The 14,193-nt window shown below is 38.1% G+C and overlaps 1 protein-coding gene across 6 annotated transcripts in view; it reads right to left on the bottom strand.

Moving 5' to 3' along the window:
* DYM (dymeclin) overlaps nt 1–14,193 on the bottom strand; it is a 399,581-nt gene that overhangs the window by 220,884 nt on the left and 164,504 nt on the right. For all 6 annotated transcript variants that reach the window (XM_045164045.1, XM_044934602.1, XM_006075242.3 and 3 more), the window contains 2 exons: nt 5,974–6,087; nt 4,891–4,985 (listed from right to left, as the gene is read on the bottom strand). In XM_045164045.1, coding sequence (XP_045019980.1) covers nt 4,891–4,985; nt 5,974–6,087 — 209 coding nt within the window. The remainder of the gene's footprint in view (nt 1–4,890; nt 4,986–5,973; nt 6,088–14,193) is intronic.

Here is a 14,193-nt window from a genome sequence, read left to right as displayed (position 1 = left end):
AGTAACTTGTCCAAGATTCCACAGTCAGTCAGTTTTGAAGCTGAGGTCCCAAACTCAGAGTCTGTGCTCTTAACCACTACACTGTACTGCCTGCCTCAGGAAAAAAGAGAAAAGACTGGGATTATAAATGTAGATCTGAATGGTTTTCAGTATAGGTAAAGTCACAGGCATAGATGTGAACTTCCAAGGAAAATGAGCAAAGAGGGAAGAATCTCATATGAAATGCAGGAGAAAAGTGTGTGTGTGCTTAGTCATTCAGTTGTGTCTGACTCTTTGCGATCTCATGGACTGTAGCTCAACAGGCTGCGCTGTCTATGTGGATTCTCCAGGCAAGAAAACTGGAGTCGGTTGCCATGTCCTCCTCCAGGAAATCCTCCCAACCCAGGGAGCAAACCCAGATCTCCCTCATTGCAGGTGGATTCTTTATCATCTGAGCCACTAGTGAAGCCCAAGAATACTGGAACGGGTAGCCTACCCTTTCTCCAGGGGATCTTCCCGACCCAAGCATTGAACTGGGGTCTCCTGCATTGCAGGCAGATTCTTTACCAGCTGAGCTGCTGCTGCTGCTAAGTTGCAACCAGGGGCCAAAGCTGTAGGAGCCAGAGGAAGGAGCTGTGGGGGAGGAGGTGGTGGGATGAGAGAGGCAACAGGGAAAGTCTTAAGGGCAAGAAGTACATGATAATGTATTTGTAACTCACAACAATCTCTTGCATAAAATCTACTCCACATCAATATTTTAACTGAGTTAATAACCCTATAGTTCCAAATAATGATCATATCGAATATCCATACTCACAGTACTTTCAAAAAATTTCACAGGTGAGCAATACCCATACCATGTATGTTTGCAGTTTTTCTAGAATACCAAAGATTTGTGGAAGACATAGTGTCATTTAATATGAAACAACACCTTGGATACCATATGAAATCATTCCATATATTTATGTCTGGCTAAGAAGACTTTTATATTGTCACCCTGCTTATTTAACTTATATGCAGAGTACATCATGAGAAACGCTGGACTGGAAGAAGCACAAGCTGGAATCAAGATTGCCGGGAGAAATATCAATCACCTCAGATATGCAGAGGACACCACCCTTATGACAGAAAGTGAAGAGGAACTCAAAAGCCTCTTGATGAAAGTGAAAGAGGAGAGTGAAAAAGTTGGCTTAAAGCTCAACATTCAGAAAACGAAGATCATGGCATCTGGTCCCATCACTTCATGGCAAATAGATGGGGAAACAGTGGAAACAGTGTCAGACTTTATTTTTGGGGGCTCCAAAATCACTGCAGATGGTGACTGCAGCCGTGAAATTAAAAGACGCTTACTCCTTGGAAGGAAAGTTATGACCAACCTAGACAGCATATTTAAAAGCAGAGACATTACTCTGCCAACAAAGGTCCGTCTAGTCAAGGCTATGGTTTTTCCAGTGGTCATGTATGGATGTTAGAGTTGGACTATAAAGAAAGCTGAATGCTGAAGAATTGATGCTTTTGAACTGTGGTGTTGGAGAAGACTCTTGAGAGTCCCTTGGACTGCAAGAAGATCCAACCAGTCCATTCTAAAGATCAGTCCTGGTTGTTCTTTGGAAGGACTGATGCTAAAGCTGAAACGCCAAAACTTTGGTCACTTCATGCAAAGAGTTGACTCGTTGGAAAAGAATCTGATGCTGTGAGGGATTGGAGGCAGGAGGAGAAGGGGACGACAGAGGATGAGATGGCTGGATGGCATCACTGACTCGATGCACATGAGTTTGGGTGAACTCTGGGAGTTGGTGATGGACAGAGAAGCCAGGCGTGCTGCGGTTCATGGGGTCGCAAAGAGTCAGACACGATTCAGCGACTGAACTGAAGACTTTTTAAAGCTTTATTCACATCTAACTTTCAGAGTAATGAAACACGTTCCTCTGTTTTGCATTTTGTCGATGAGTACATGAAATACTGACTCCTCTAAGTTTGCAAATGATGGATACAAAACTGTGCAGTCCTTTTCTAAAAAAGGATTTAGCAAACATAAATGTGAAAACTAATGACTTCTCACTTGAAGGAGCTGCTACAGCATCTGGTGAGTCTTGAGCTGTGCTGCTGTAATAAATCTCCCGTGTATCTAAACAGTTTTAGGCTATGCATTCCTTATTATACTTTACAATTTTATATCCTAAACACAAACATTTAGTGGAGAATGAGTTTCCTCAAGATACAAAAAAAGCTTGCTCCCACTTCCAATTCAAGACAAGTGTTTTCTAAGGAATTAAATCTTACTTCCAGGCCCAAACTCAAAGTACTTTCCAAATTTTAAGGGATGAACAAATCATTCTGGGATTGTGTAGAAATGGAATTTTCTGATTCGGCAGATCTGAAGTTGGGCCAACACTCTGCCTTTCTAAAGTTCCCTCCAACATGATACAGATGCTCTGGTCTAGCTACCCCATTATGGCACCTGGACCAGAAGCGCTGACCACACTGGGGAACTGTGAGAACTGCACGGCCTTCAGTGTGACTAACAACAGACCAACATCAGCTGCTAACGCTGATAACTCTAGACATTTAAAGTCTTTCTCTTCAAATCCATTTACAACTCATTCATTGACTTTTCTTTTGTTTTGTTTTTTTCGTTGGTATAGAAAATGAGATCTTTTCTTTCTATTCCTTCCATTATCCTGAACTGTGAATCTAATAGCTTATAAACCCCTCCACAGGAAGGGCCCAGCTGGTTCTTCCAAGCTTCTCTCCTATAATCCCTGCACCAGTCCACAACATACCAGATGAATGAAGTGGTTATCTTCTAAATGTAAACCATGCTCTCTCACCTCTTGTTGTGGGTTGTTTGGTTGATGCTTTCCCCTATCAGGCCAGTCTCTAGAGCTGTCCCTCTCTATTTACTTTTCCCAATTTTTTAATGAGATGTGACCTCACCATTCTGTAAACCAACCCCTCACCCTCATTGCAGAGATTTTTCTTTTCACTAATATTTACTACGTTCTGCTGGAATTTATTATATGTTGGTTTTTTGTCTAATCTTGGCTACTGAATTACAAACTATGTAAGGGCAGGAATTCTTATAACTAATTTTGATATGCTTGGCACTGCCTAACACAGTCATGCACTAAATGCTAAAAAAAAAGCTCCAGTAAAATGAATTAAAGCACTACTCCTTAATGATAATAAACTTGATCTAAATATTCCCAAATCACAAATTTAATGACATTTCTTATTTCTCCAAATATCACTGGCTTTCTACTTTAGTCAGCACAGAAAGTTGAGTTCCAAAGTTGAGTCCAAAGTCAGTCAAATGGACAATCTCTCAAGTACAAACCAAAAAAATAAAATAAAATTCAAAATAATGTATCATTAAAGCAGTGAGTCAAAGAAAATTGTCTTGTGCTAAATTCTGAAGACAAATAGACTAAGAACCTAAGTTAATTATGACTAATTATTAAAAATGAGCCCAGGTCAATAACTGTCTCTAACCAAAGGATGGAAAGTGAGATCTGAGTTTAAAAGTGATATAGAGTTGTGATAATCACCAATGACTAGAACACAACTAATCGTCAGGGCTGCACTGCCTCAAAATCAAGAATTAAAAGAAAGGATCACTGAATACATAACAAATGTTCTACTTGGGAGTTGCTAGGACAATACTGAGCATCCTGCCTGAAGATGAAAAAGTACCCGTATTTGTAAAATCTTGCAAATGATATTCATTCATTGACTTGTTAATTAGTTTTCCCAACCTGAAAGATTGTCTTTGGCAAAGTACAGGGAAGGGATGGGAGTTTCTGGTGATGTTTTGACAAGTAGAATAATGGCTCCCTCAGAATGTCCACATCTACTCTCCATGAACCTATGAATATTTGACCTTACAAGGAAAAAGGGACTCTAATTGTGATTCAGCTGAGGACCTTGAGGTGGGTAGATCATCCTACATTATTCAGGTAGGGTCAAGGCATTCACAGGAGCCCTCAAAGTAGAAGAGGTCATTGGAGTGATGAGTTGTGAGGAGGACTTAACAACCTACTGCTGCTGGCTTTGAAAACACATGAAGGGGCCATGAGCCAAGGAATGTGGGCAGCTTCTGGTAGCTGGAAAAGGCAAGGAAAGACACTGTCCTCGAGGGCCTTCAGAAAAAGATGCAGACCTCCTGATATCTTGACTCTAGCCTTCAGAAAAAGATGCAGACCTCCTGATATCTTGACTCTAGCCTGGTGAGAGCCCTGTTGAATGTCTAACTTACAGACTTGTATAACAAATGTGTTTAATTTATTTTAATTGGAGGCTAATTACTTTACAATATTGTAGTGGTTTTTGCCATACAATGTGTGTTAAGCCACTAACTTGTGGTAATCCATTATGGCAGCAATGCATGCATGCATGCTTAGTCACTTCAGTCGTGTCCAACTCTTTGCAACTCCATGGACTGTAGCCCACCAGGCTTCTCTGTCCATGGGATTTCCCAGGCAAGAATACTGGAATGGGTCACCATTTCCTTCTCCAGCAACAGGAAATAATAAAATGCTTAACTGCTATGAAAAAAATTCTCTAAAACAAGTAGATAAGTCTTTTTTAAAAGGGCAGAGTGATGCTCAGCAAATACGTGAATCAAGATTTAGTTTGCATTACTAAGAAATAGACCTGCTCCTCTGCAAAAGGCTATCACACAAGCTTAAACCTAGATTTCTATAAAAAGGTTGAAAGCAAATACAACTGACTCTGATTAAAAAGTCTGAGTTAGAAAACAAAGCAGAACAAGGTATTTTCAACCAAACAAGAAGATGATTAAAAATTAAGTAGAAAAATGTGATATTCCTCATAGATAGCATTTAAAAAGGGACCACCATAGTATTCCTTTCAAAAAGCCAAAACCAGCATTTCCTTCTTAGCTGTGTTTACCTGACGATCCTCTGGGCAGCATACTGATGGAGGGAACGAAACTGTGCAGACATATTCGCTAGAGCCGCCAGACAGTTTGTGTGAAGGTACTTGTCCTGCCAGAGAGCAGACGTTTGAACACACATCAGAGAGAAGTTTAAAACACACATCAGGTCTTCTAGACATTTTCAGCAAGGTTAACCAGAAGCAAGTGGAAAGTCAACTGTCACTGATTTCAGAAAATTCAGACCCATAATCCGTTTCCTTTAATTCCAAAACCCATCAAGTGCAGAAAGTTTTTTCACCACTAATTTGGAAGCAACATCTGGCACAAAAGACGATTGATGGTATTTATAGTCTTCATTAAGCCCACCCTGGAGAAGACTGAAATATTTCACTGCAGAAATATTAATGTCTAGTTACAGTGTGTGGCTCCAGAACCTAACGATTACATATTGTGTAGCATAAGAACTATAATTATCTTTCTAAAATAAAATTCTCCATTCTAAAACACACATGTGGCTCCAAGAGCTTCATATAAAAGACTGTAGACATGTATCTACGTCAGCCTCCCAGAAGGGAGTAACTGAAAATGCTGCAGTAAACTTGACCACTTCCCTGAGCTATGAATTCTGTATACTACTTCTCTAGTGGCTGGAGCGGACATCTGCTCTAAGGTATACCAAATACAACCTAGCTGAAATTTTCCTCTCACTCTTTATTCTCTTTTTTCCTATGCTTCTGTCCCATCTGAATCCATATTTTCTCGTGTCTGCATCTTCTTAAAGTTTGTTGTTGTCACTTCTTAAACTTAAGTCAGCTTTATCAGTTCAGCAAAGGCATACAATATCTTTTATCTAAAGGTGCTACACTGCTTATTTACTATTCATGTAAAATCTCTCTGATCATACAACCTATGAAATACTCAGACGTAGACACTATAAACATTACCTTAGGATCATAATACAGAGAATATATGCTGATCTATACTTTTCTACCATATTCCATGAGAATGTTAGCACTCTAAATATTGAGACTGCTTTAAACTATAGTCTTCATTGCATCGTATATACAAAGGTAGAAAAACAGCTACGGAATACTTACTCTTGTCCTTGTCATGTTGTACTGAATGGTTCTTATTACAACCAGTATCAGGAGACTTCCCAGTGAAATTTCAGTTAAAACCCGCTCTGAATACCAAGTAATATTTTTTAACATCTGTAATGGGGAAGAAAAGTTTAAGTAAGTATGATTGCTTTATAGAAGAAGGGATTATCCATGCCTACAATTTCTGATAAGCCATGGATTTGCTCTGAAGGTGAGTTAAATATGTAAAAATAAATCATGAGAATTTCAGTTCAAGATAGCAAAACTGTGATGTATTTACTTTTTCTTCCTTCTCAAATTAAAAGAAAAATAGACGATAATATCATTAGTAGACAAAAAGGAGCTATATCTAAAAAGGCACAGTATGGAGGATAAGACTGACAGCACAACTGTCAGAGGTCCCTCATCTGAAAGCAAAAAACAAGAAAACTAAGGAGTGTCTTGAAAAGTAGTTGTCGCAACAACCACAGAAAATCTGCATCCCTGTGTCAAGGAGAGAGGCCACGAGTGTTAAGTTAGCCAAGGTCTTCAAGAAGAGATGGGCCCACGCTCTGCTCAGGCTCTTCAGAGCAGGCGGCTCTGGGGCTTGCCTCCAGGCCTCGGTACGTGAGAACTGTCTAGCTTCAGCTGGTGTAGTTCCACAGCCATGCAACACAGAGAGAGAAAAACTGCACAACACTGCAGCCAATTCTGGGCCACAGCAAAGGAGGCAAAATGCACAAAACCCAACAGGCTCAACTGGCACAGAACTCCCCTAACATCCTCTTCCACTGAGGTCACCCCCACTTCTTTTCTCCTTGACATGGAGCCAAGGTGCCACATTCTTTCCATCTATGCCTGAAAAAGAACAAGACTTCTGGCTGATTCCTGCCCTCTCTCTGCAGTGGACTCTTACCATCCACATCTTCCGAAAGGAGGCACCCCCCACCTTTCAAAACAAGTGAGTCTGACTTTCTTTTACAACTATGAACAGACAACAAGAAGCTAGAGAAAAAGCAGAGAAATTCAGTAATCTAAAAGAAGCTGAATCCAATCAAGCCTCTGTTCTAACTGCCAGTAAGTATGAAATACAGAGGACTGAAAAACACGATAACACAATGATATAATCAGCCAAAGCCAAATGTATGGAATTCTACTAAATAAACAAGCCAGTTTCTATAAAAAATAAACGGTGTAGTAGGGATAGAGAGGAAAACACTGTTGCAGATTAAGAGTTAAGAACTAAATGCATTAAGCAGGCTTTGGAAACCGATTCAAATCAACGAACTCAAGAAAGACATTTTAAAGAAAACTGATTATTAGTAGGCACAATAAAATATCGTCAATATTGTTGGATGTGATAATGGTGCTATATTTATTTTTTATGCTCACATTTATGGGCATGAAATATTTAAATATTTGCAAATGAAATTTTATATATATATGATTTATAGGATTAAGAAATCTATTTTAGCCAAAACAGAAAAGGCAGAGAGGGTGGAGTGGGTAGATGAAATAAGAACATAAGACTGTTGATGAATCCATAGAAATTCATTATACTGTTTTTTCCAATTATGTTTACATTTATTGGGTTTATAATTAAAATTTTACTAAATAAAAAATAATATGAGAGCTAATATTGTATGAAATAAGTATTATAAATAATATTGCATGAAATAAATAAAAATAAAGTGAAACTAAACAAGAAGAACAAACAGACCCCCAATTAAACAAAGATAATTTAAGAGGCTGGGGAAACTTTTTAAAAATTCTAATCAGTATCTTTGATGAGATCTGACAGAATACTGCTAACCACAAAATAAGAACAGGCCACTATGAAAAATGAGAATCACAGAATGAAGAAAAGCCACAAAAGACTAAAAAGAGTGATGAATGAAACTTGAGAGAGAGAAAAGAATTAGCAGAATGGGCACTATGGAAAAGAGAATTTGTGATCTGAAAGATAAACTCAGAAGTCCCCTCAGACAACAGCAATAAAAGGCAAAAAGATAAAATATAAGAGAAACGTGGAGATCCAAAATATACTTAGTAAGAGTTCTAAAAAGAAGAGACTGCAATCTCTTGAATGACATGGGTTTGAACTGCATGGGTCCATTTATATGGGGTTATTTTTTTCAATAAGCATAACAGTCAGCCCTCCATATTAGGTGGTTGCATCCTCAGATATGGATACAGAGGGCTGACTATGGGGCCTGAATATCTGCGGATCTGAACATCCACGGCAGGTCCTGGAACCAGTCCCCACTGACACTGAGGAAGGACTGTAGAAGAAAAACAGAAACGTTAGTAACAGAAAATTCCTTTGAAGGAAAGAGAAACTTGCAACACTTTAAGCAAAAATACTGGGGGGAAAAAATCAAAATGTATTCTGATAAGATTTCTGAATCCACAGTTCATGAGAAAATCCTACTGGCTTCTAGACAGAATAAACATGTTATCACCAAAAGAAAGAAAAGCAGACTAACATTAGATTTCTCATCTTGAACAGTATACATCTGAAGGACAACATAAAAACGTCTACAAATTTTGGAGGAATAGATGATCATTCTAGAATTCTTATCTAGAGAAACCAACACATAAGTATAGAAAAGTACTTTTAAGTATGCAGCGACTCAGCACGAACCACCCATGCATTATTTCCAGGGAAAAAGCACACCATCACACACGTAAGTGTTTCCCTGCCCCTCCTCATCACCATGATGACAACAATAAAACAGTAACAGCCAGAAAAAGTCAAGAGAAGGAAAATACGGACTACTAGACAACAACAACAAAACAGTAACAACTCCCCAAAACATCATAGCTATAATCCATGAAATCAGAAAAATACATCTAAATAATATGGTTGACATTAATTCTTCTAAAACACCAATAAAATAGACATTTCTCTGCTAAGTCTGCCTTCCCCCAAATTCCAAACAATATTTAAAATGAGAAAAGGGCATGGAAACAGATAAAAATAAAAAAGTAAAGAAATATCATCTTCACCTTCATGTAAGTGCCCATAGTTTTTACACTCAGTTCAACTCTTTAGCAAGAGACCTATGTCACCCAGCATCCCCATCACAAATAACCCAACCCTGACCATGGACAGTAGGCTCCGTGCCACACAAAGATGGCATTTAGAAATGTCCAGTACATGGTAACTGAGTGTTGTCTGTGAAGTAAAAAATGTAAAACTTGAAGCATTTCCATTTATTCATGACTGATAATGCCTTAATCAACTACAAGAGGTAACCTACGTGTAAAACAAATGGTACTACCTGAAAATATTCAAAACGATGACATTTGCCAGTGGAATCTTTGTAACGACACGATGCTCAGGCCCTTTGACTTAGTGTCTAAGGCAGCAGTTCTCAAAATGCAGTCCCGGGACCTCTAGGAGTCCCTGAGACATTTCTGGATCATTGTCAAGGTCAAAACTATCTTCATCCAGATATCAAGACATGTCTTTCCACTCTTACTCTCTCATGAGTATACAGTTCAGTTTTCTGAAGGCTACCTAACATGCCTAATGGCACAATTAATTTAATACAGAAGGAGACCTGAGACTCTGTTAAGGCAATTCATTAAAGAGATTTGCAAAAATGCAAAACAATGCTGCTCTTCTCACTAAATTTTTGTTTGTGGAAAACAGTTACTTACATAAAAATCTGTTACTGATGCTAACGTGTAATGGGTTTATTGTAATAATTATTTCTAAATTAACTAATCAAATATTTTTTAAGTCAGTTTTAATTCCTAATGCAGTTAACATAAAGAACAATAACCCACATAAAGATGTTATTTGCTGTCCTCAACTATTTTTAAGTGTAAAGACCAAGAAGGTTAAGAACCACAGCTCTAAGTCTACAGGGGAATACTAACCCAGGACACTCAACAGGCAGCTTAACTAGTGAGAGGAGTCTCTGTCTTTTAAAAGGTCACAAGCTTGAATATAGTTTGGTTTCTCTTCTCCTTTGGCTTCTGTGTTTACAAATAAATTACCATAAGCCACCCTTATTTGAAACCGAGGTCACTGGTTCTTAACATCTGCCTGTGTGTGTCAATTAGAAAACTGGATGGAACAAGTGTTTTGAATAAAAGTAGTCTTATTCATTCAACATTCAGTAAATATTTAGTAAGTATCCACATAGTAAACTTACGACATTACTATGAAAATTAGAAATCCAATATAGCATTTACATAAAGGTCCATCTTTTTTTACTGTGAAAAGTAAATTATTGTCTGGAAATTCTGGTAGTATCTAAGAAAAATTAAAAATAATTAGTTACAGAGCTCACACAGCTTTCCACAGGACACTGATATATAACAGGCAGCATACAGAAAATTTTCTTGGTAACCTAGCTGTAGATCTTGACCTATTTATTTGGTTCCTATAAAAGAAATTCCTCATCTCTTGCATTCAATGTTCATATAGTTTAATACCTATAGATTTATCAGCTTGATTACACATTACACCTATTTATCATTTCATGCTAAAATAACTCAATTAATATGTAGAAGAAAAGCTCTGGAGGATCTGAAAATACCTTTCTTTGCAAAAAATATATAATTGTTTATGTCTTCTTTTCAGCCTTTTGCCCCATACGATTTGTCTTTATTGAATACATTTCTTCCATATGTTACATAGGCTAGAATATTACATAGTAATATATAATATCAAATCTTCAAGAAATGAAATTTATACATAGAAAAGCACAAAGAATAATTAACTTACATACTCCCACAATTGACAGTAACATTTTATTAACATTAACACTTAATGTTTTATTTTATAAGATAAAAATTCCATTTTATTCCCCCAAAGAGGAACAACAACTATCTTGAGTTCCAGTCCATTTCAAATACTTTATGTATATAGCAAACTGATACATGTGCACATGCACAGATGCACATGTACACACACACACACACACACACACACACACACATTCCTTTGTATAGTTTCTAGTTTACATAAACAACATCATAATGTATCACACTGAATAGTGTCCTCCAAACTGGTGTCACCCAAAACCTGTCAATGAGACTTGGAAATAGGGTCTTTGTAGATACAATCAAGAGAGATTATACTGGATTAGGGCAGGCCCTAAATCCTATATGACTAGTGTCCTTACAAGAAGAGGAGGAAAGACAGACAGGCACATGAGAGTAGGCCATGTGATGACAGAGGCTGGATACAGCTGCAAGCCAAAGAACATCAAGGACGGATAACAAGAGACAAGGAATCACCTCCCTTAGGTCCTTCAGAGACAGCATGGCCCTGTTGACACCATGCTTTTGGACTTTTAGTCTCCAGAACAGTAACAATCAATTTCTGTTCATTTTAAGCCACCCAGTTTGCTATGGCAGCACTGGTAAACTGATATACTTAAATATCTGCTTGCATCATCATTTTTTCACTCAACACATTTTTGAAACTCTTCTATATGGATACATATAAGAATGAATATTCGTCACATTTGCCAACCTAGTATTAATAGTACTAATTTTTTTTAACGAACTACTTCTATACCAGTTAGTAAAATAGCTGCTTCCCCCAGCCACTACCCCAGGACCTCCTCCTGGTTTGGCAATTAATGCAGAGTAGTGAACCAAGGACGAAACAGCTGAGAACCATTCTTACTGGATGACTGCTCTCTCTGGTGCCATGCCAGGTAAACAGCTGAACATCACTTCTACTTCACTCCATTCAAACACTGGATAGTCCTGTGCCAGGAGGCCCCATTGTTTTATCTACTCTTCTATTATGGAAATTTAGGTTACTTCCAGTTTTTCCCCTGTGAAAAACAATGCTGCAACATAGATCCTTGCCCTCACTATCCAAAATGTCACTACAGTAAACTCAGAAACAGGGAGTCCTCATTCTCCATACTCTATGTATTCTGACATTAAATACCTTAAGTTAGGAATCACATTCATTTTGAAAACAAAAATACCTGTAAAATCCCTTTTAAGCTACTCTGTTTGTGGTACTTAGTGACTTGATGAGCGCATCACCAAGAATTTGTTAGGAAGCAGAACTGCAAAGCCACTGAACAGTTTCTTTTAAAAACGTGTGTGTTTTGTTTCTAAGCCCACGCACCACTACTAGAGAGAAGCCCGGGCGCTGCAATGAAACCCCCACGTGCTGCAACTAAGACCTTGCTGCAGCCAAAAATAAACATATAAATGTTTTTAAAAATAATTATATATGTATGTATGTTTTGGTTAAATAAGTGAAAGTCACTCAGTCATGTCCAACTCTTTGAGACCCCAGGGAATTCTCCAGGCCAGAATACTGGAGTGGGTAGCCTTATCCCTTCTCCAGGGCATCTTCCCAACCCAGGGATCGAGCCCAGGTCTCCCGCATTGCAGGCAGATTCTTCAGCAGCTGAGCCACAAGGGAAGCCCACGGATACTGGAGTGGGTAGCCTATCCTTTCTCTAGCGGATCTTTCCGACCCAGCAATTGAACTGGGGTCTCCTGCGTTGCAAGCGGATTTTTTACCAACTGAGCTATCAGGGAATATTAACTAAAAAGTACAGAGCTCCAGTATCCAACACAGCATCAACCACAGCAGCACCAGCCACAGATTAAAATTTAATAAAATTAAAAATTCAATTTGTCAGTCACACTGGCCACATTTCAAGTGCTGCTTGCTATATGGGACAGTGCAGTTACAGAAGATTTCCATCAACTCAGAAAGCTTGACTGAATGTTCTGGTTAGAAAACACCACTGTACCCATCACCCAGTTTTAGCAAATGTTAATATTTCTGCTTGTGAAGCACCTAAAGCTCTGCAGCTAACCTCTGGCAACCACTCTCCTAAATGTGATACTTCATTATTATGAATATTTTTGAATTTATTATGATCAGTCCATGTAGTTCTATTTCATTCGTCATATTAACAGTTCCTCTATAGTATTTCATTTATGTTATTGCTGTTTGCAGTTTTTGGAACACTATGAACAGTACTACAAAGAACATTCCTTCAAATGTGCTCTTGTGAGTAAAGTTTTTCCTAGGGCTCAAATCAGGAAATGGAGTTGGTAGGAGGTAAAGTATTTATTTCTGCAGGTAATATGAGGAATGTGAGAGGCTAAATTCCTCTCAAAAGTGGTTCTGTCAGTTTATACTGCTACTACCAATATATGAGAGTCCATTTTCTCTATATCCTCACCTAACATATGACATCTCATACTTTCTGCCAATCTGATGAGCACACAACATTTCAGTTACCTTAATAAGAATGATGCTGATGAATCATGAAGTTGAACATCCTTTAAAAATGCTTACCAGTAATTCAGGTTTTTATTCTGTTTTTCTATTACTTTGTCCATTATTCTAGCAACACTTTGTTTTTGTAACTGATTATAAGGGTTCTTAAAATTAAAAACGCTAACCCATCTTTCTGTCTGTATCTTTTTTTCACTTATTCAAACAATGAAAATTTTCATTTTAATGTAGTCAAACTTATTTATTTTCATTCATGGTTTATACATTTTACACTTAAGAAATCCCTTTCTCAGCAAGTTTATAGAACTATCATCCTTTAGTTTCTCTTTGAAGATTTTTAAGTGCAGTTTTTCACAGCTAGCTTTATTAATCCAATTGGAATTTCTCTTTGTATGTGGGACAAGATAATCTAATTCTACTTTTTCCATTTGGATGAGCCATGTTCTCAAACTCAGAAAAAAAATTTACTTACTACTTAGAATTGATGCTTTTGAACTGTGGTGTTGGAGAAGACTCCTGAGAGTCCCTTGGACAGCAAGGAGATCAAACCAGTCAATCCAAAAGGAAATCAGTCCTGAGTATTCACTGGAAGGACTGATGCTGAAGCTGAAATTCCAATACTCTGGCCACCTGATGTGATGAACTGACTCATTGGAAAAGACCCTGATGCTAGGAAAGACTGAAGGCAGGAGGACAAGGGGACGAAAGAGGATGAGATGATTGGATTGCATCATCAATTCAATGGACAAGAGTGAGCAAGCTCTGGGAGTTGGTGATGGACAGGGAAGCCTGGTGTGCTGCAGTCCATGGGGTCGCAAAGAGTCGGACACGACTGAGCGACTGAACTGAACTTCTGTCACACTTCACATTTCCATATTTGAGTGTGTAGTTCCTGAACTAAGTTCTTTCCATTTGTCTATTTTCTATTCCCTTGTTAATAAAACACAATCTTAAGTACTAAAAGTTTTACAACTGATCTATCTGGTAGGGTGAAT

Source organism: Bubalus bubalis, chromosome 22 (genome assembly GCF_019923935.1).
Source record: "Bubalus bubalis isolate 160015118507 breed Murrah chromosome 22, NDDB_SH_1, whole genome shotgun sequence".
In the NCBI taxonomy this organism is placed as follows: Eukaryota; Metazoa; Chordata; class Mammalia; order Artiodactyla; family Bovidae; genus Bubalus; species Bubalus bubalis.
The sequence above is the reverse complement of the archived record's forward strand: the minus strand, read 5'-3'. Positions and strand labels throughout refer to the sequence as shown.